Source organism: Limanda limanda, chromosome 8 (genome assembly GCF_963576545.1).
Source record: "Limanda limanda chromosome 8, fLimLim1.1, whole genome shotgun sequence".
In the NCBI taxonomy this organism is placed as follows: domain Eukaryota; kingdom Metazoa; phylum Chordata; class Actinopteri; order Pleuronectiformes; family Pleuronectidae; genus Limanda; species Limanda limanda.
The window spans coordinates 13075713-13096583 of record NC_083643.1 but is presented as its reverse complement, the minus strand read 5'-3'; the positions used below and the strand labels follow the sequence as shown (position 1 = coordinate 13096583).

Here is a 20871-nt window from a genome sequence, read left to right as displayed (position 1 = left end):
CGGACCGAAGCACCTTATTGGCCGACAGACCTGTCTGTTTGCTGCATGGACATGCAGGTTTTCCGTCTGCTTCTTGTGGCGCATTCGGGCCCGCGTCATCAAGGCGCGTCCTCAACTAGAGGGTTTGTTTTGATTCCACGGCAGACAGTAGCGAGTAGCGACCGTAGCGACTGACGATGGCAGACCAAAGTGGTCCACGGCGTACTGAAACAGCCGCTCCCAGGGGGAAAAACAAAAGAAAAAACACCGCGGATGGGAACGAGGGGGTGGGGCATTGGAGGAAGGCGGGATGATTCGAATGTGCTGTAATTCTCAAATGCAACAAAGGTAAGAGTCCCTTTAAAGAAAGGTGACAATACTGTAAGAGAATTTTGTGTCTTGTTTCCTCGTTGGTAGTGGGATTGTAGAAATTGCCACGACAGTCAAATACTTGTGTCCCTCATCCTCTTACAATGGTTGATCTCCAATCCTCTTATAAATTACTTATTTACGCAGGAAAGTTGGACAGTATTGTTTAGCTGTTGGTCGAATGTGAAAATCATATTATATTATGATCCTATAACCTCAGGTCACTCCTTGGGGGGCATTGACCAGCGCCCTGATCTCCTCTCACCTGTGTGTGAGTGATCCAGTCATGGATCACCAGGGAGATAACATCTAAATACAATGTGAGTAACAAGTCGCTCCACCTCTTAGTGAACTTTAACCGTTCACTATCAACCGGCTCCAGTGAACTTTGTCCCTCTGATGCTCTGTGTTTCACTGACGAGTGACGGCAGCAGAGGGGGGAAGGTGTTTAACAGTTTAAATGTTTCTTATTGTGGTCAGATGATGGTAAATGTGGACATGAGGGCCTGTGGATTAATGAGTTAAAGCTCTCAGGGAAGGTAAGTGGCTTGTCAGGCTGAAATCAAGTGAATCTGAATGAAGTACGTGGCAGTAGTAAATGGGTTTGGCTCTTCAGCTTTGACTTACCTTTCGTCTTCCTCTACAGATGACACAGAACATGTTTCAGGAGGGGCTGTACCAGGTGTTCTTTAAAGAGACACCTACGACCCGCCCACAGGCCCAGGCCGGTGTTCAGGTGGAGCTGGACAATGCTAGGATCCATCGTTGGTTTGGGACTGTGGTCAACACCAGGCTTCTAGTCAGCGGGGTGAGGTGCCACACACTGGTCAACACATGTGTATCCGCATTGAACCAGTCTGACCTGCTTCATGATCCATGTTCCCCCTCAGGTGGTTCAAGTCCTCAGTGCGTTAGTTTGCATTCTGACCACAGTCACACATGCATGTGTGAGCTACAACTGCGCCATCTCCATGACAACACCTGTGTGGTCGAGCCTATCTGTGAGTTCTTGTCAATGTGAATATTTCAGACTGACTCAGAGTCAGACACTGGGTCATAACTGTTGTGTTGTTACAGTACGTGGCTGCTGGATGTCTGGCAATGGAAGTTCAGAGAAAAGCCACAAAAGTAAAGGTAAATGTTTAATCATTTCTTATGTCATTATTTTGTACATCAACAATATTCCGACCAATATGGACTTTTGAGGGCTGATATCAATACTGATATTTAGGAGTAAAAAAATCGTCGTATAACCCCGTTATAAATAATAGTAAAAATATGTCATTATCAAACCAAAGTAGGATAATTGAGGTTTGATACTTTACAGTTCAACAATAACATTTATTACAAATATCATATCAATATAATAAAAAGAAAACAAAAAAAAATCCAATTATATAGAACAGTTTGTTAAATTTAAATAAATAAAATAAATCTTTACTGCATCGTTTATCCTGGAAAATAAAAGTTTTCATATAAGTGCATCCATCATGTACAATACACCAGTCGGATTCTAGTATCAACTGGATTTTGCAATTGGATTTTGCGTCTTGACTCCACACAGATCATCATCCTGATGGCTCTGAACGTCTTCAGTCTTCTGTTTGGATTCTCTGCTCTCCTGGCCAACAGTCTCAGCTTCACACACCCGGCTGCTCTCAGCACGAACCAACAGGTACCTCTACGGTTCTTCAATTATTCATTTTTAACAAGGAAATGTGTTAAGATCTGTTTTTGAGAGAATCCACCTCTCCGCTTGGACGATACACTTTATGTGTGGAAATCCATGCTTTCTGATCAGTGTGTAATTGTTTTTCTCACTCGCTCCCTGTTGTCACCAGCGTGCCGGCTCTTATGTTGCGAGGGGAACTGCTGTAGCCTTCAGTGTTTTTTGTTTTCTGTCATCAATCTTCATTCTCTTCCTGTCCTGGAGAGGCCTGCGTCGCTACACTGCTCCTCAGGCTCAGGCCTACAACCGGCTCACACAGGTAAAGTAGGACAGGACATATGAAGGAGGAATTCGCTCAATACACCAGTAAAACCACAGATAGACAGAACACTATTCAGGCTGGAATATCACATGTTGTTGGAGTTAATGTCAGATTCTTTTCTCTGGACAGGATCCGGATGAAACAAATGGACCTTTACTGGATGAAGATGTGTTTAGTCTGTGAAGGTCCTTCATTCAAACTAGTGTGGACACTCCCCCTGTGCAATCCTGGTTACTGATGTTAATCAGAGACTGTGTGAACACTCCTGATTTAAGATTTGTTTGAGATTAATTTGTTTGATAATAAAGTATTTGCTTGTTGAAAGCTGTTATATAAAGGAAATCTAACATTAAACAGCTGTAAACAAACCTACGTCTTTCTGATAATTTAACTGAATATTCACACTGCTGTCGATGGTTTCATGTTGTTCTGATTTTCGCCACTAAGAGGCAGCATTGCCAAAGTTTGTTCATGTTAATGTCAGATTCACAGATCAACTTCCTCTATTTAGTGTAAGAATAGATGGAAATGTTTCTCGTCAGACCAGGAAACCTACATAACGTCATGTGAGAGGACATCATGGGATGGACCAAATATAAAATGACCTGAGAGAATTCACTGATCGGTGATCACGGAGTGTAAAGGTTTAGGCTCCATTGATATCTGCATTATGTTCAGAGCACTCATCAGTTTATTGATCTATATGAAATGGGGACGGCGTCTTACACTCACTTATCATGAGATGAGACCCAGTCTGATTCTAGTCGTATATAAAACGGTAACAGTCTATTGTTAGAGGCTGAACTGCATCTGAAAGGACTTAAAAAAACATTTATGGCCCTAAAACTTGAGCTGGTCCTCACAAAGATAGATGTCCAAGGCTGCACGGACACAGTGGAGGGTGTGGAGTGTGTGTGTGTGAGTATTTAAATGATGGAGTATTTCAATTAAAAATATAAAGCAAGGTCATAGAGCACTCCTGTAGAACACACACACACACACACACACACACACACACACACACACACACACACACACACACACACGGACACACACACAAACTAACAGACTTGTGCAAGTGAAAAGAAAAAAAAACCTCACAGAGCAGCTAGTTTCTCACGGCATGTCGGGCTAACAGCTTCCAGCTGTTGCCTGGTTTGTGGAGCTGCTATGGGAACACACCAAGTACAAAGACTAACATGGGATTCATTAGTGAACGGACACGGGACCAGAATAAAAGAAAAGAATGGTGAGGTTTGGTGTCCTGAGAGAAACTGGATTTGATTCATTTGTTATTAACCACTTTACTGTATGGTGAAACCTCACAACTTCTGTTTGAGTGTGTGTTTACAAGCTGTGTCGCTGGGGTTTCGTGATATGAGTGTACATAGACATGATCGGTTTACTCAGATGTCTCCGTGCATATTCACTCGAGAGGCTCCATGTTGCAGTCACAGACAGAAAGACTGTTTACAGCCAACCCCTGTCACGACTTGGGGAAATAATCTGCCCAGATGTTTAATGAGGGGGTCTGCTGTTGGCTGATGAGTCGTTTCCTCTTCTTAAAATCGTCTGTCTTTCTTCTGAGTGTATCTTGGTTCTGACTCCACAGGAAATCCTCCCTCTCCTCCTCTCTGAGGGTCAGCGTGTGAGAGGGAAGTGACTGGGGCCTGGATGTGATGACAAGAGAGTGAGTGTGTGCGGAAGTGCTGACTCCATGTGGAGACTCTCACTGATACTCTGACCTCTCATCTGAGCGGCCTGGAAGGTTTTTAATCTGTGAGGAAGTGAGGGATTAAATAACTTCCTGTCTTTGATTTTCAATAAACAAAAAAAACAGACAAAAGCATCATCTTGAGAACATTCATCAATAATTTATTTTTCTTACTCTCAAGAACCACCACGGCTTCTCATCTTGAAAATTCATCATCAATTTCCAACAACACAGTTTTGAAAAATGTAAAGTTACTATACAAATTTTTAATAGAAAAAAGAATAAATTAACTGTGGAATTCAGTTTTTTTTCTTATCAATTCCACATTTTTTTCCTACAACACCTTTAATGTATTGTTACAGTTGAACAGAACTGATAAAATCAAGTTACATGCTCTATTGTCTGCGAGGGGAAGTGTTCTACTATTAAACGGTTTGTTAAAATAAGCTTCATTTTGCACATCTGGTATTGAATCTATCGATAACAGTGAAGAGATGTCTAGATCCTATGTGACAAAGCAGTAACTGGTCATTTTGTAGCACCTGAAAGGGTCGTTACAATGTCGGAACTAAAAAAACAAAAACAATACTGATTCATATAAAATGGAACATTGTTAAAACAATGAATGTCAATGTTAAAAACCCCACAAAACCTTACGGTGCCCCTCCGCACATACAGGAAAAGACTGATAAAAGTTAGTTCACTTCTCTTGGATTATTACAAAAAACCTCAAACATCTTAATGGAGCACAGGGAATATGGGCTTTTTTGGAACTACAGAGGGGACGTCACACTTCATCACATCGGGCTCAGAGGTCAGAGGTTTGCACAAGGTCAGAACGGGACCCTCTGGGGGGGGGGGCTGACACTATGGAGAAAGACGTGCTTATGTTCGCGTACAGAACTCAGGTGCTGGATGTGTTTGGGTTGTTATCAGCGGATCTGCATGGCATGCATGGGAAAAGTCTGAGCGTAGACTCTCAGTGAAAAAAGTTGGGTCAACCTTGAATACACTGAAGTCATAACTCCCGATTAGATAGAGTGATGGTAACTGGCGAGCGCTAGTTCCAATCCTGGGTAAAATACCTAAAGAATCTGAGCGAGCGAGGGTGGATAACTCTCGGAGAACCAGCCATGCACTGGGGGGGGGGGGGGGGAAATAGTCTAGAAAGTGGCAGATTACAACAGCTGTGCATAAAGGAAACACCACAGCGAGGGCCAGAGGAAGATGCGCGCCGACGACCCCAGCCAGATACACGATTTATCCAGAATCTGTCGTTATCTTCACATTTTGTGCGAAGACGGAACAGCGGGTCACCCTTGTTCTGGGGAGCGAAGGGGAACCGGTTCGGGGACAGCAAGAACATGCACAGTTCAACTTCCTTTGTACAAAACCAGGTGTGCTTTTCTAACCCTGTTCTGAATATGTGATTGTTGTTTTGGGACGTGCGATAAAATAAGTCACTCCGTCTCAAGAGGCTTTTTTCCCTCACTTCTTATTATGGCTTGTCGTCTGCCCGGACACTGTGGTAATATGAACTATTCATGAATCTATGTGCTGTAAAAGATACGGTTATTTAACGCCTCGTCTGCGGTTCTAGCTTTTCTAGTTGCCTGTTTGCACCTCGATACAACTCATCACTAGGTGAGAGTGGAAAATGAGAACATACAACAGCAGTAGCTCCAGCCCTCACACACTGTTAACGTTGTGCTTTAAAACCAAAGTACAGTCGACTTCCTTAACAGGCCATCTGATGCCAAATCGTATGTGAAGCAGAATCTGGCTTCCTTGCTGTTTAATAGGATGTCTATGCACTGTGGGGATTTGAAGGATCTACAGCTCAAACAAATTGCCGTTCCAGCGCTGAATACAGTACACGTGTAACATGTTTGGCACAAATATATTAGTACTCGTGTGTGCCCATAGATGCAAAGTATTTCGACAGTCAGCGGGTGATCTGTCCAGCACTGAGTTCAGACTGCGTGTGTTCAGTCAGGATGCTGCTGTCATGCTGAAGAGACGGACAGAAAGAGGAGAAGACACAGTGCTACAGAGGGACTGATGCAAACACCCAGCGTGGTGAGAGCTGCTAAATAAATCCAAGACCAAAGAGGAGACAGCAGTGATAAAAACAAGATGATTCACTGTTGAGATTTATCACTTTACAGCCTCAATGTCAAACTACAAGTCATGCCAGCAGGTGTCAACAGCCACATCATCTCCTTCTGTCAGGGCGGGAGATGAAAGATGTGGAGAGCAGGAATGAAAGGTTGCAGTAACTGTGATCGTGTGTGGTCACGTTAAAAGATGAAGCTCCAGCACTGTTCGTCCTCCACCACCATGCGGCCAAACAAACCGTTACGGACAGAGGAATCGTGTAAGGACCAGACACGTACGAAGAGCAACGGAGCTTGATGCCAAACACAATAACCAAAACACCATATTCTCCCCGAGATGCACTGAGGAGCCTCGACTCCAGGCATCACAAGGCAGAGAACACGTGCTTCAGTTCACTCAGGATTTTACACACCACTTCGTAGGCTTGTACATTGTTTGTTATTGCTATAGTCCTCGTAAATATTCCCCACAGCGTCCCAGAAACCGTCCTGCGAATTCACAGTCGCTCTTATCCTCAAGGTGTGACCAGTCAATCCAGTAGTTGTCTTTGGTTGTGGGTTAAAAACTGAGAAGAGTCATGTGTGTTAATCCCGATTTTTGAAAAGTTGGTGTCATCTGTTTCTTATTTATAATTACGCAGGGGAGAAATTAACGAACGGAAACAAGACAAACAACACTGATGGGAGGAATGAGGACCAACACAGTTTGTTTGAGGGCAGGGAATGGGTTATAAACTGGTGGCTCAAATCCAGTAATGATTTGTTGGCAATGCACTAAAGTTTGTTATATTAGGGAGGGAGATGAGATATGAAGCGGATCCTGGAAATGGCCGATGCTTGAATTTAGTTGAGTTTGAGTTTCTGTGCTCTCTATCCCCATCGCTTCTTCCCCCTGCTCCCATTGAGAGGGGGGGTACAGACGGAGCTCCTTGGTGCTGTAGGGCAACTGTTCAACAGCTGAGGTGGCACTTCTCAGTCTGTCTGATGAAATCCGCCCTAATCAGAGCCCAGTGAGTGTGTCCCTGTCTGGCTGAGCTGTGATAGAGGAGGGGGCATAATAAAGAGGAGGAAATGGATGGAGGGCGGGACATAGGGAGGAGGAGGAAGGCTCATATCCAGTCCACCAGTCCGGTCGGGGCAGGATCTTGTAGGGTTTTAAGGATGAGGTTGTTGGTTGTCGATGTGTAGTAGTGAGGGACAGTGGAGAGGCAGTAGGAGAGGGCCACGGGACTTTTCTCGGCTTCTAAAGGAAGGTCTCAGACCAGGGTTCCAGGTTTGGCCTTGTCGTGTCCGTACCACTGCACATCTGCCAGCTCTGCACACAGGGGGCTGCTGGGAAAACAGCTGTCACTGAACGACCTGCGGAGGGAGAGAGAGCAGGGTCGCACTGACGTCACATGGCCTCTCGTTTCCAAAGGTAAATCAATCACACACATCTAAAAACCCATCTTATACACGATTTTCTAGTTGTCAGTAGGGTTGCAAAATTCCGGGAATATTCAAAGTTGGAAACTTTCCATGGGAATTAGCGGGAATATACAAGAATTAACAGGAATAAACTGAAAATTTTGTGGATAATTTATACTAACTGTATTTACCTTGTCATTTACAGACATAAATATAAACATTTTGTTTTGTTATAGGCTGATTTGAGCCCTGAGGAAACTTTGGGCACTTGACTATATGCTTCTGCATCTTTGTGTCATTCTTAACATAGGTCTTTGCACAGTATTTTCAAATTTACACAGCCTTTCCTTCTACATTGGATGGGGTTAAATGTCTCCACACATGAGATAGTGCACTTGGCATTGTTCTGTAGAATAAGATGAGAAAAAAGTTTGTAAAAAAGCACTAATGCAATGCCAGAGATATAAATAGTTAGCCAAACAATTGGAATCGTCTGTGAAAATATTTTACAATTGATGGATAAATTAATGGAAATAGGCTAGATGAACAGATGAACAACCCTCAATCAGCATGCTAATATATTTTCCCCAGTAATATCATTGAAACTTACCTGACTAGTCCTGCACACTACAGCAGGCCTCAATAGCCCTTCTGTAGAGTGCAGGATGCTGGGAATTATTTGTGCATGTGATGGAAGAATGCACAGTGGAGGGTTGAAACTCAACGTGCAGCGTGTGCTGCATTCCATACATCTTTAAAATAGAGTTTTGAATGATGTTTTAATTGCTCAGCGTTTAATTTGAGTATTTTTTTTTTTTTTCAAAATTCCCAAAATTCCCGAGCTTAACTTCCCATGGAAAGTTTCTGGAAAGTTTCTGGAAATTTACCGGAAAGTTTCCGCCCCTTAGCAACCCTAGTTGTCAGTATTCTTTTTTAACAAGAACGTTCTCGTGGTGCCACACATTCAGCACATGGTTAAGTCTGTCTATTAGTAAATCCTGTAGGGAATGAGCCACATTACCAGAACACAGAGCAGAGCACATGCAGAGATCAGATACAGATGCAGCCAGACGAGCACCTGACACACACACCTCCACCCAACAGAGCGGGAAACTGTGAGCCCTTGTCGGTGTCAGCCCCCGCACAGTCGATGATACATGTGAGCTGTTTTCAGACATGAGCGTGAAGATGTCCGGAATAAACTGTGAGGATATTCCCTGGATTTTTGCCTTTTTTATATAAAGAACGCAGCAGATTGTCTGAGTCAGACCTGTTCAGAACAACAGGGGAATCTCTGGAGCGTTGAGGTGAGAGGTGGCGCCTGGGTAGAGCATATAGGAGGCAGGACATGATGCATAAACCCTGCTGCAGTCGGCCCTTTACACCAAACGCTCTCCAATCTCATTGTTTCTTCAAGTTAACGTCTTTGTCGGCCTCTTCTACAAGAATGGCAGCATTTTTTCCTCCTGATATTTGAATTATTTTTGTTTGTCAATTTCAGTTTAGCGCTTTGTCTCTTGTTAAAAAACTTCATCAACGCATAATCCTTATTATTCTCACATGTGTCACATTAGCTTTCTCGCATACATCAGCTCTGGATAATTTCAGGAGATAATCCAGAGTTCAGTGCATGTCTGAAAGCAGCTTTATCGTGTATTTATTGTGTACAGACAGATTTCCACAATCTTGTGTAAATTTGTCCCAAGATATTTTTGCCTAAAGTTTCCTTTTTTGTTTGCAATGTCTGCTTATGCTGCTGCTGTGTCTTCCCAACAGTATACACTCTAGGTTTAGACCAGTGGGAGGCCGAAAGCACAGACAGTACCTCTATGCATCAGAGCTGGGCTGAGGGGGAGACTGACAGACGTCCTCAGTAGGAGAGCAGTCTGCTGTGCCTCTAAACCAGGAGAGAGGACACACACACAAGGAAAGAAGGGTTAGTACGGACAGAAAGAGAGACGAAAAAGAAACGACAATATTAGGTGGTAGAAAATTGCTCCGTGAGGACAGACGTTGTGAGAGATGGGACGAAAGGCAGAGGAAGCGAAGATGCATTTACACAAAAAGCATGAAAAGCCAGGAGGAGTGTTATGATATGAGTACGAAAGAAAAGGTTGCAAATAGAGTTTAGTCTTCAGAATAACTGACACTGACACAACAGACAGTCAAAGCTTGTGAGGGTGTTACTGTGATGTGGCGGTGAGAAGGAAGCTGAAAGGGCAGCATCCAGTTTGACCTAAATTTAAGATGAAGTCACATACTCAATCATTTTGTCCCCCTGTTTCCGCCGCTTCGTGTGTGTGTCTCTTACCCGCTCTGCCAGTTGAGGATGTGCTGTGGGCTACAGGGGGGAGTGGGAGTGGGCGTGGCTGCGTGTTCACTGGAGGGCGTCATACTCCTCTGGCTGTGAGGGGACGCAGCTATGGGGGGGAAACGGACAGTTAGTCAGGCTGAATAAGATACAGCAGCATAAGATGAAAAGAAACAAATAAATAGTACAAGTACATCAAAGTAAAAATGTGGAATATGGCCAAAATGGCCACTAAATGCAAAATAGCAGGCTTCCTGTGGCGTTTTTCCAATTGCACCTGAGACTTTTTTGTTTGTCTGGTCATGATACACCTGTGTATCGATTTGTGAAGATCGGAAGATGTGAACACATTCCGGGGGTCTCGGGGGGCACCGTTGAGCCATTTTGCAACGCCCATTAAAAATTCCTCCAGAATACATAAATTTTCACCACATTCTAACTTTCTGCAAATTTTGGTAAGAATTTGAGCATGTTAAAGCCCTCAAAAAGCCAATTCATTTGCCTGAATAATAATAATAATAATAATAATAATCCTTACAATTTCAATAGGGCCTCACCTGTCAGGTCAGTGCTCGGGCCCTAATTAACGCAGGGAAACAATTCTTCCCTCGCATGGCTACAGTTTTAATCCAAAATGATGCATCACCATACATTTGTCCAAAAAAACTACTGCTATTTACTCCCATATAACCTTTATACAATCTAAACACAACTGTGCCTTTTGGATTTTGAATGATATCTGTTTGTGTAACTCAAGTTGGTGCAGTGACATTTGATATCCGCTGTATTTTCTGCTCTTTTGTGAGCACAAATATATTTGTGTGTGTTCTGAGTTACTGTTAGTAACCCACATGTGATAGCAAAGTACAATCCTGCATAAGGCAACACATTAAGGCCGATTAATAGCTCTGCATCGAAGCTACGCCATAGGTACCCACGTAGGCTACACACAGGGCCTACGTCATTGTGAGTATTTATAATTGTATAGCGTAGGTGTGTGTTTGTCACTCCGCCGTAAACGCTAGAGGCCGTAGAGTTTCTATGCTACTGTGTTGGTGTTTCTTCCGGTTTCCGGTCATGCTCTGGCATCTCTGATTACTTCAGAACAATGGCGAGTGTTATCATGTTGGAGCTGGAGCTGATGACGTCGGAGGAGACGTCAGTACGACCATCAAACAGAGTGCGGTCTGCGTTGCCTGGATGCGTGGTTACATTTTTGGGGAGCTGCATGTCAGGGTGTGGCTTCAAAGTGCATCCTGGAGGAGCCGGGGATCGATCCAACGATCTTCCAGTTGGTGGGAGACCCGATCTACCTCAGCCTTGAAACTCATAACCTCAAGGCCTTCTAGCAGAGGTGTTAAGTACATTTTTTGAGTAGTTTTTGAAATGGGTAATTTTACTTTTACTTAAGTAGATTTTGACTGAAGTATTGTACTTCGCTATATTGGAAATTACATCCGTTACTGACTAAAAAAAAAACTTAGTTCAAGGCGCAAGGCAATTCTCACTGCAGTGGGAGACAGTGAACGCGTTCATTCCAACAGCGAGGCACACCTGCCAGTAGCAATCTTTTCCGTATTTTTCAGTAAGTGCCTTTTCAAAATAAAAGAAACCATTTCAAAATAAATGTATCAAAACTTTGATTTGTTGTGCCTTTTGTTTGCAAGGTATGAATAATTAACACGAAATTAACTAAATTTAGCAATTATAAACCAAAATTAAAAAAAAATGTATTTAAGTAATTGATACATATGAAGTACAGTTTAAGGCAAGGGGTAGTGATGGATAAAGTTTTCTCTATAAAACAAGTTAAGTCTTTCATTCTCAGTTTCCACCTTAAAACTATGAAATGAACTGAACTTGACATGTCCTCCCAAAAGTTCTCAAATGTTGTTTTGACATGTTTAATGTCATTGCACTTATATTTGTAAAGATTCTCCTTTAATTAAAAATAACTGTTTTTGGATTGGATTTATGACACCTTGTCCTTTTTTGCACTGTATAGGAGCGGCCCCCATCAAGTTGTTGGAAGTAACTAAGTAACTTTTACTTAAAGTACATTTTAAATGAACTACTTTTTACTTTTACTTGAGTAGATTTTTAGATGGGTACTTTGACTTTTACTTAAATAAAATGTCATCAAAGTAAAGGTACTTTTACTTGAGTACAATATTTCAGTACTTTTTACACCTCTGCCTTCTAGTATTTAAGATTAAAATTTGTTGAACTAACACCTCCAAGACTTTAATCTAAAACACAATGACACATTTATTTTCTCCATACGACAGCAGGTTGATGAGCACACATGAAGGCGACCCACCTGGTGAGCCCTTGGCGAGCGCCCCTACTCTGCTCCCTCGTCCATGTCCCAGAGTGCCTTGCTGCGACCCCGTCTCGGAGGAGGTGGACCCCGAGTGGGAATGATTCCTCTCCTTCACGCTCCCTGAGGACCTTTGGTACCAGCATCGTAGTTCATCAGATACCGCTGTCCTCCCCCCTCCTCCTCCACCACCCTCTCGCCCCAATGACGGAGTCCGAACGATTTGCGAGCGCGACGGCGTGAGACGGCCGCTGCCCTCTCCTCCTTCCTCTCCCCCCCAGGCCTCCTTGTACAGTCCCCCCGCGGTGTAGGAGCTGGAGGTCTTGAACTGGGCCTTCACGCTGTAGTGGCCCTCCTGGTCGCTCTCCAGGCTGCGCACCACCACGGGGTTGGGGCTGCCCTCCACGTACAGCGGGTACTCCTTGATGCGGTACTGAGAGGAGGGCTGGCTCTGGCTGTGGAGGTAAACTCCGTGGTGTCCCCCCCCGATGCTGCCTCCACCGGATCCTCCGACAGAGCCGTTCTTAGCTGCCAGGTTTGGCATGGAGCCGGAGTTAGAGGAACCCAGGTTTCCAGCAGACCTGGACATAGAACATAAGTCAACATCTTATCGATTTTTAAATATTTCTTTATACAGGGTTCATACACGTTTTGACCAATGGATATCCATGACTTTTCCATGACTTTTCAATAACTTTAAACCAAATTTCCATGACCAAACATTTGAAAAATTAATATGATGAAAGATGAAAAACTGACAAAATTTAGTATTTAAGCTAACAATGAGAATTTCAAAGCATACAGTATACCTTAAATGGCACAAATGAATGAGACACTAGTTTGATTGAGGTATTTGTCTGTTGTAACCCATGGCATGTACTCTTCCATTTGTAGCCAAGCATTGTTGAATCTACACGTCCCTGGCATAGTGCATTATCCCACCTGCTTCCCCACCGAACTTTTCAATTAGTATGAGAGCGTATGCCTGCTTATATTTTGAGCGCATTTCTTTTAAAAGCATATTAATTATTTAAAACTCAGCGTAAATGAATGACATGAAAATATGAATATAACAAATTTCCATGACTTCTCCAAAACTTTTGGGATTTAATTTTTTTCAAGCACTTTTCCAGGTCTGGAAATAAACATTTTACAATTCCATGACTTTTCCAGGTTTTCCATGACCGTAGGAACCCTGTTCATACATATTATAAAACAGGGATTGTGTCAAGAAACCCTGTGTCTCCCCCGCTCTTACCTGTGCCTTTGCCTCTGCCTCTGCCTGGCTTTGGAGGGTGAGTCCTCTCCCAGAGTAGAGTAGTTGGGGTTGCTGCCAGGGGGTCCGCCAGCGGGGTAGTAATGCTCTGAGCTGCTGTGGCTGGTGCACGATGAGCAGTCATCCAGTGGGTCAGAGCCATTGGAGCGTCCTGGGACCAGGAAGAAGTCCGGACTGCCCAGTGTTCCCAGGGCGTGCGGGTGTGTGTCAGGGTCGGACATGAGCAGCTTGCCCTGGGACTCGAGGCTGGAGCTGCGGTTCCTAAAGTGCTGAGCGAGACTGTGCAGACGGGTTGGACTGATGTCCACTGACCTGTGAGAAGGAATAAAAGGAAACAACTTTCAGTTCATTTGGAAACTCTTAAAAGTAGACAAACAAGAGAGAGCTGTGGGTCCTGTGACCCCATTCTAGTTAGGGAACTTTAAACACTCATCATCTCTTATCTTGTTGTATATATATTTATATAATCTGTTATGTTAACCAAAGTAATCTAACCCTTGAATAAACATTTAAAAGTGAAGGCTGCAAGACTGACCGAGTAGAATGTACATAGTGTGGGTTCCTAGTCCTCAGGTCCGGGGTCGACGGCATGCTGGACTGAGAGTTCCAGAGAGGGAGGCTCCTGATGGGGCTGCTCTGCAGAGAGTTACTGCCTCCTGCCTCTGCACTGCCCGAGCTCGGGAAACGCCTGTGGATTAGAAAGTTTCAGGGAAAACGGTCAAATATTTCCTATTAATTTGAATACATATACTGTATACTCAATTTATACAGGCATCCTGCATCAACCTACATTTGAGGTGTTCAAGCACGCTATATTGAGGTATAATAAAAATAAGTAAACTGTAACTTAAATGCACTTGTGGTTGTTTAACAGTTTACTGAAATAACTTTGAGAAGCCTCATACATGAACATTAATATATTGTAGATCTACTCTTAAGGGACGGCTAACATTGAGTTACTCGTACCTTGGGTGAGAGGAGCGTTTCTTGACTTTTTCATAGGGCTCATCCAGTGACGATTCACTCCAGATCTTGGGCTTGATGGGTGATTTGTCGTAGTCCGAGCGTGTGTAGTGCAGGTGTCGCAGGCCGTCCAGGGACTGCGGTGGGGGGGGCCGACTGTGAGATGGAGGCCGAGGAGGGAGGCCCTTGTGAGGGGATGCTACCGGAGAGAAGGTGGGGGTTCCTGTAACTTGAGGGTCATCTGAAAAAGAGAAATAATTTGATTTAGATTGGATTACTCAACGTTTTTTCAACATTATAACAAACTATACTGTATATCTGGGAATAATGAGGAGGCTCAAAACTCACCATCATCTAAAACCAGTGCGTCGGACAGTGAGCTGTCTTCAGAACCAATATTGGCTTCTAAAGGACAGAGAAACAAAAGCAAGGTGTTAGAGATTATATATTAAAAGCCTCACGCAATGCTTTCTGAAAAAAGTACAAAAGAAGAATACTGGTAACTATATATAAATAGTGTTTATTGGTACCTTCAATGATAAGTGATGCTCTCTGCGTTGGTTTCTTTCCAGAGCGAACCCGGCAATCATTGATAGAGTTCTCAATTTCCTGGAGCTTCTTCAGTGCGTTCAGATAAGACGTCTTCCTCTGTTTCTTCAGCTTCTTACTGGTTAGGTGAGGATCGCTGGCCAGACGCCGGGCTGCCTCTGTGATCTGGGACTGAATGGCAAACTCCCGCTCCAACCGCTCCAGCTCCTCTTCCTGGGAAAAGCACACACGCACACACAGAGGATTTTAGTGCCAGCAGAGTGACACACGCAAGCGCAAAAACACTGGATTTGCTCACAGTTTTAGTAACAGAAATCAACTCAGAATCCAAAAACAACAAAGCTGTGTTTGCAGACACGTATTCGGGCTCTAACTCTCCCATGAACGCGTTTGGTTCAACACAGGCCAAGCTTTGCCAGAGAAAACACACAGAGGAAATAATTTATCTGTGCTGCAGCCCCGCACTTTCTCACCGCTGCATACTGACACACTCTGTCCCCAAATAATAAAACCTCTCCATCAATCCGTCCTCTCCTCCGCTACACTTCTCCTGAGATTTGTGGAGCAGAGACTGTAAGGTGTACCAATAAAAATATACTTGTCAAGCTACAAGAACATAGAAAATGTGTTTATAGCCATATGTGTATCTGTGTAACAGAACACATGCTGTTGTACACTTTTGTATAGTAGAAACGTGTGAATGTAATTACAAGTAGCAGAGTTAAGGCAGTCATGTTACATAGACGCACACATTGTACAGCACTTAATGTGTACACGCATATGTCAGAAAACACATGATTTGGCTTCCCCCCCAGAGAGAGAGAGGGGGGGGAGGGATGTATATTGAATCGGGTCGACATCTTATTGGACGACCTTAGTTCTGTGGAATCCCTCTCACTGCTGCCAGGGCGGCTTCTGTTTCTGTGTTTGTACGAGTTTAAGGTGTTCAGCAGGAATTAAGAAACCTCATCTTTCTGCTTTGCAAGGCAGTTGTGTTATATTGTGTCCACCGGATTTTTTTTCAAAGCTTAAAACCTCAGCGAACCCACATGCCTGCACACACACAAGATCCTACTATCACCACTTCCTATGGCGAGCACGCCGCCAGACTATTTTTAGATGTTCTGCTGTTCTGGAAAATCTACCCATGGCACAAAAAAAGACAGCAAGACAAAGACACAGTACAGCTACTCACGACTCAGTCTGGTGCTTTGCAGTGGTCTCACTTTCCTTTGCTTTTTTAACAAATGAGCAAGAATCACTTAATAATCATCAATCATCACCCAGTGCCATTTCACGCATGCGGCTTTAAATTAAGTTAATCCTGAACAACCTGTAAAATCCATGAAGTGTTTAACTTTTATTTGGCCAAAGGTTGCAGGTCATTTTATATATATTTTTAAATTGTTATTTATTCAGACTGTGAAGTCAAATGAGCTGTTTTTTGCTGTGTGATATGTAGATAATATAGATCTCAGTGTGAATAGAGCATGATGTCGGTAATGGACCAAGCTGAGATGGAAATTGCGATCACCTGTTAAACTGTAGAATTAGGACCACACAGATTTAAATCTGAACAAGATGCTCTGCTGGCTTTGTGGCTTCAGACCTTGGAGGATGGTAAAACAGACACTTGATCTGGACTGAGCTGTTAAACAGCAGTTGTGATCAATAAAGCCGATCCTCTGCACTACATCATTCAATATATTCCAATTCCTCCAGCCCAGTGCCCGTCAGAGATACATGAAGCAGTTTGTTTCCAACACTGACATCTCCAGTTGACCTCCTGTTTTCACTAAACTTGTGCACAGACATTGGAGAGTGTGGTCATGTGCTACAAAGAAGAACTGAGAGTTGAATCTTCACCTCTCCCTTAGGAAGAATCTTCTGCTCGTCCAGTTTGAAGGCCGTACCGATCTTTCTTCTCACTGTGGGCGGCTCCTCTCCCACATCCAGAGGATATTCCTTCGGAAGCTTTCCTGTCAGTTCCTGGAAAATAAAAGAGCGTGCCAGGGTAATAAAGTTAGGAAAAGAAGAGCTCAAAGGTATTTTGGTTTTCAAGGTTGTGTTTTCTCATACCGCCTCTCTGATGCAGATGTTCTTCAGTTCCTCTAGTCTCTGTTTTAGCGTTTCCTCCAGAGCTTCCTGCCTGGCCCTTAGTGCTGCCAGCATGTCCTTCTTAGCTGTCTGGGAGCTGTCGGATTCCTGAGAGCCTGAGGGGTACAGACAGCACAAGACGTGAGGACAACAGACAGGAACCAGTGTGTGTGTGTCTATGTTTAGTGTTGTGGGGACATTCTATGGTGACGATTGTGGAGGGGAAGGAGAAAATGGTTCATGCACCTGCGAGCCTTGCAGGATGTTTACAGGGAAGTGAATGTGTGTTTCGATAAGGAAACTGAGTTTCAGTGTTTCAAGGAAGGGGCAGCTTAGGACAAAGTCTGTGACGCACAATTTCCAAGACTCAGATTGTGCCAGTCTTGTTTGCAACATGCCTGGTTGAAAACAACACAAACACTACGACACACACACACACACCGTCTGTTTCTCTCTGTTGCTCTCTCTGTGACCCTCTGTGGTTCACTATCCAGTCAAATATAGCAACAAAACAAAACTAACCACTGCTGAAACTTGTGGCAGCACGACATTTTCAATTGTTCCAAAACAGCTATAATTAAGTTCAGTGTTTTAGATCTGTTTAAGCAACGTCTCCTTCAGGTAGACAAATCCTACAATCTAGATCTTTCTGTTTAAACTGCCACAGACAGAGAGGAGTTGGTTGTGGCAGTAATCGGAGGAACATGGAGGTGATTAAAAAACAATTCTCAGTGGAAAGGAAGATCGAGCTTTGGCTATTATAACGTCCCAAAACTCTGCCCACTGAACTCAGACAGACTCACTCTTTATTTTCTTTTAAATTCCTCTTTATCCGAGACTGTTTGGAATATTTGATTTCCATTTATTTATTTGTTTATTTTGAGTTATTCCCTGATCTGGTTTTTAAGCTTTTGGTTTTGTTCCTTCCTGTCAAGCCTTTCGTAAAATTGTGAGGAAAAGTGTCCTATAAATAAACTATATTATTATTATAGATGTGACACTACCACTCCTGTGACGTATTGATGTTGCTGGGCAAAGATGGCCTCCAGTCAGCGAGCTGCAGATCATGAAATCAAAAAGCTGACAAATACCAATGAGACAACTGACAAGACTAAGTCAGATAAGACAGAGACACAGTGTGTGATGAGCCGGGGGGGCGGGATGGGGGGTGGAACTAAAGAAGAACAGAGAGGAGAGAAAAGGGAGATAAGGAGGACTGGAGAGCTGGAGCGATAAAGGGCAAGGATTAGGGAGGAAGGGAGAGATTTATGTATCTTTACTGACAGAAATAGAGGTTAAGGAAGAAACAGATGCAATCAGAGGAACAAGCAGGAAATTATTAGTGGAATAGAACATTCCTACAACAGTAATTGATTGATAAGATGTACTGTGATCTAAATAGCTGCATGCCAGGACTAACATACTTGTCTCTGTAGCAGTAGCTAACTTGGTGGTGCAGTAATTGTGTTTTGCGACACACTTACATGGCTGTTTGGGTTTAAAAGGGCATTTTCCTCTCTAGGCTTATTTTAGCTCATGTCTGTCACACTCGTTACTCGTTCAGCACAGATAAGCATTGTTTCGAAGGCTGAGGCAAAGTTCTCTTCATTCTTTCACTCTCTAAATTTAGAGGGGGCCAGGGCCTCTGGAGGATGAGTCTGTGTGACATGGGGGGGTGGGAGTGGTACATACAGAAAGACGGTGGGTGGGTGGGGATTTGTGTACAGTAAATGTGTGAGAACATTCAGCAGGGATGAAGGGGCCTCTTTCCAGAAGCAGCTGTTTCTGTCCCTCCAGTTGTCAACAAGACTCCCCTCATTACCACATATGCAACCACAAATACACTCACATATCAGAATTCCTCTCTCCCTCTTTGTCCATTAACACCCCCCACACACACATAGACACACATACATCCTCTTTTTTCCCCTCAAACACACACACACACACGTATATAGACTATATACTGACCTGAGGAGAGCAGACTGCCACTGCTGCCACTGATAATCTTGCCCTTGCTGCCCATGTTGGCAAGTTTGGAGGTCTTCAGAGTTCCTGTTTCCGTGAGGTCTATCGCAATTTCACTCAAGCTCCGTGCTGCGTGGATCTTTGACTGGACAGACAAGAACACAGAGAATGTTTCAAGATACGACATGAAGCAGAGTCATTGCAAACCTCTTGACAGCGCTTGCAGCGTTTGCTTGTACATTTCTAAGTAGGTCTGTGGTCTGTGTGCTTTGAAGTGTGTGTCTTGTGAGACTGACTGACCTTGCTCTGCTTGCGGTCCAGGTAGAACTGGTGTTGGCTGATGGCCATGGCCCAGATGGACTTGATGAGGGCGGGACAGGCGTACCACGTATGCACAGCGATGCCACTGTGACCAAACGTCCTTCTTGTCACCGACGCCCTACAGTAAGAGCGGACACAAGGCCTCCTTATATACACTGAATACAAAAGACAGCTACACGTATACAGCGGTGAAAACACTCAACCACGCTACCACCACGACTATTAACAAAATGACTAGTGCTGCGGCTGCTGTTGAGAAGGATGAAATAATATTAGAGGTCTGAGAGAGCAAACCTGATAGAGACATTTCTTGCAGAGCCACACACGATGTTCCCCATTGTTTACTCATCCTTGTTTAAACACACATCTGTAGCTGAGCAACAGACCCGCTCGCCCCAAATGACAGCCTCCTTCAAAGAAAACACCACTGCTCTCTCTTTCACCCCGTCTGTCTCGCTTTCTCCCTTTCCCTCCCTCCCTCCGTCTGTAGAATAACACTCAGCATATATAGCCATGTTAAATAAACATGAGAGAGGTCACTTCCTCCGCAAAACAGCCATTACTTAGCCATCTCTCCTTCTATCAAGGGTTTGCCCTGCATGTGTGTGTGAATGTGTGTCTGAGTGAGAGAGAGAGAGCACATGATTTTGTGCATGTGGCCGCACAAGTGTGTTAATAATCAGCCTATCCATCTATGTCAGGCTCCACTGGGACATCCCCAATATCTTGCTCTATTGCCAAGACAAATTCTACAACCATTATGGAATTAGATTCAAATCTCTCCTTTCCTGCACTGCATCGTATGTAGCTTTACACATTCACATATGGCACATTGGTAATGTACAGTAAATGCTACTGGACTGCATCCATGACTGAGGGGAAACTGAAATACTTCGAAATAACATTCAATCATGAAAGAAGGAGCCATATGAGATAATAATCATCCAAGCAAAGATTCAACATTTAAACTTGAAATAAAAATTTGAAAAAGGTTTGAAAGTCAAACTTTAGCAAGTTGAGAAGTTGCTCAAATTTGTGATATAAAATTACCTTCTGGGGTCATGAACTTCCACTGAAAACTTCTTCTCTCGGAAATAGAGGTTCTCCAGCTGACGCCATTGGAACACCTGAGGTTCAGGAGAAACACACAATCTTCAGGGCTTGCTCGTGCAAAAACAAGCCTCACATTAAATCCACACAGCTTTCAGCCAAATCCTCTTTTCTCGTCTATGTATGTTCCAATTTGTTATGAAAAAAAAATAAAATGCAATGGATAAGGAGGAGGAGAAAAATGGAAGGAGGAGTTATGAGCAGAGAAGGAGGTGGAGAGAAGAGGACCTCGTCTGGGGCTCTCTGATCAGGTCCAGAACAGGCTGTCCTGTCCACAGCGGATCCCTGCGCTGGATGACCTCACTCTGGAGAAAGACAGTGTGAGAGGGAGGAGGCTTTCTCTCCTTTGCTCAACTTTTTTTTCTCCTCCTCTCTTTTC

General features: G+C 43.7%; 2 protein-coding genes across 3 annotated transcripts in view; one reads left to right on the top strand and one right to left on the bottom strand.

Moving 5' to 3' along the window:
• The first annotated feature begins 766 nt into the window (after nucleotides 1-766).
• Nucleotides 767-2707, top strand: si:dkey-30c15.13 (uncharacterized protein LOC558731 homolog). The gene is made up of 7 exons (XM_061076692.1): nucleotides 767-887; nucleotides 995-1156; nucleotides 1239-1349; nucleotides 1426-1482; nucleotides 1913-2023; nucleotides 2190-2336; nucleotides 2469-2707. The coding sequence occupies exons 2-7, from the start codon at nucleotides 995-997 to the stop codon at nucleotides 2520-2522; spliced, it is 642 nt and encodes a 213-aa protein (XP_060932675.1). The 5' UTR covers nucleotides 767-887; the 3' UTR covers nucleotides 2523-2707.
• Nucleotides 2708-5211: 2504 nt separating this feature from the next.
• frmd4a (FERM domain containing 4A) overlaps nucleotides 5212-20871 on the bottom strand; it is a 55659-nt gene continuing 39999 nt past the window's right edge. Inside the window, exons 12-24 of one of the 2 annotated variants that reach the window (XM_061076886.1) lie at nucleotides 20433-20509; nucleotides 19362-19500; nucleotides 19065-19206; nucleotides 17076-17209; nucleotides 16863-16985; nucleotides 14978-15209; nucleotides 14796-14852; nucleotides 14451-14688; nucleotides 14020-14172; nucleotides 13467-13796; nucleotides 12209-12789; nucleotides 9889-9997; nucleotides 5212-7529 (exon numbers count right to left, since the gene is read on the bottom strand). In XM_061076886.1, the coding sequence (XP_060932869.1) occupies nucleotides 7427-7529; nucleotides 9889-9997; nucleotides 12209-12789; nucleotides 13467-13796; nucleotides 14020-14172; nucleotides 14451-14688; nucleotides 14796-14852; nucleotides 14978-15209; nucleotides 16863-16985; nucleotides 17076-17209; nucleotides 19065-19206; nucleotides 19362-19500; nucleotides 20433-20509 (2418 nt within the window). In that variant the 3' untranslated portion in view covers nucleotides 5212-7426. Of the gene's footprint in view, nucleotides 7530-9402; nucleotides 9475-9888; nucleotides 9998-12208; nucleotides 12790-13466; nucleotides 13797-14019; nucleotides 14173-14450; nucleotides 14689-14795; nucleotides 14853-14977; nucleotides 15210-16862; nucleotides 16986-17075; nucleotides 17210-19064; nucleotides 19207-19361; nucleotides 19501-20432; nucleotides 20510-20871 lie in introns of those variants that run through there. The other variant, XM_061076885.1, reaches the window with a different exon arrangement.

Coding starts and splice junctions, on each gene's coding strand:
- si:dkey-30c15.13 (XM_061076692.1), top strand. CDS start 995: ATGACACAGAACATGTTTCAGGAGGGGCTGTACCAGGTGTTCTTTAAA. Junction 2,024..2,189: donor CTCTCAGCACGAACCAACAG/GTACCTCTACGG, acceptor TGTTGTCACCAG/CGTGCCGGCTCTTATGTTGC. Junction 2,337..2,468: donor CCTACAACCGGCTCACACAG/GTAAAGTAGGAC, acceptor TTCTCTGGACAG/GATCCGGATGAAACAAATGG.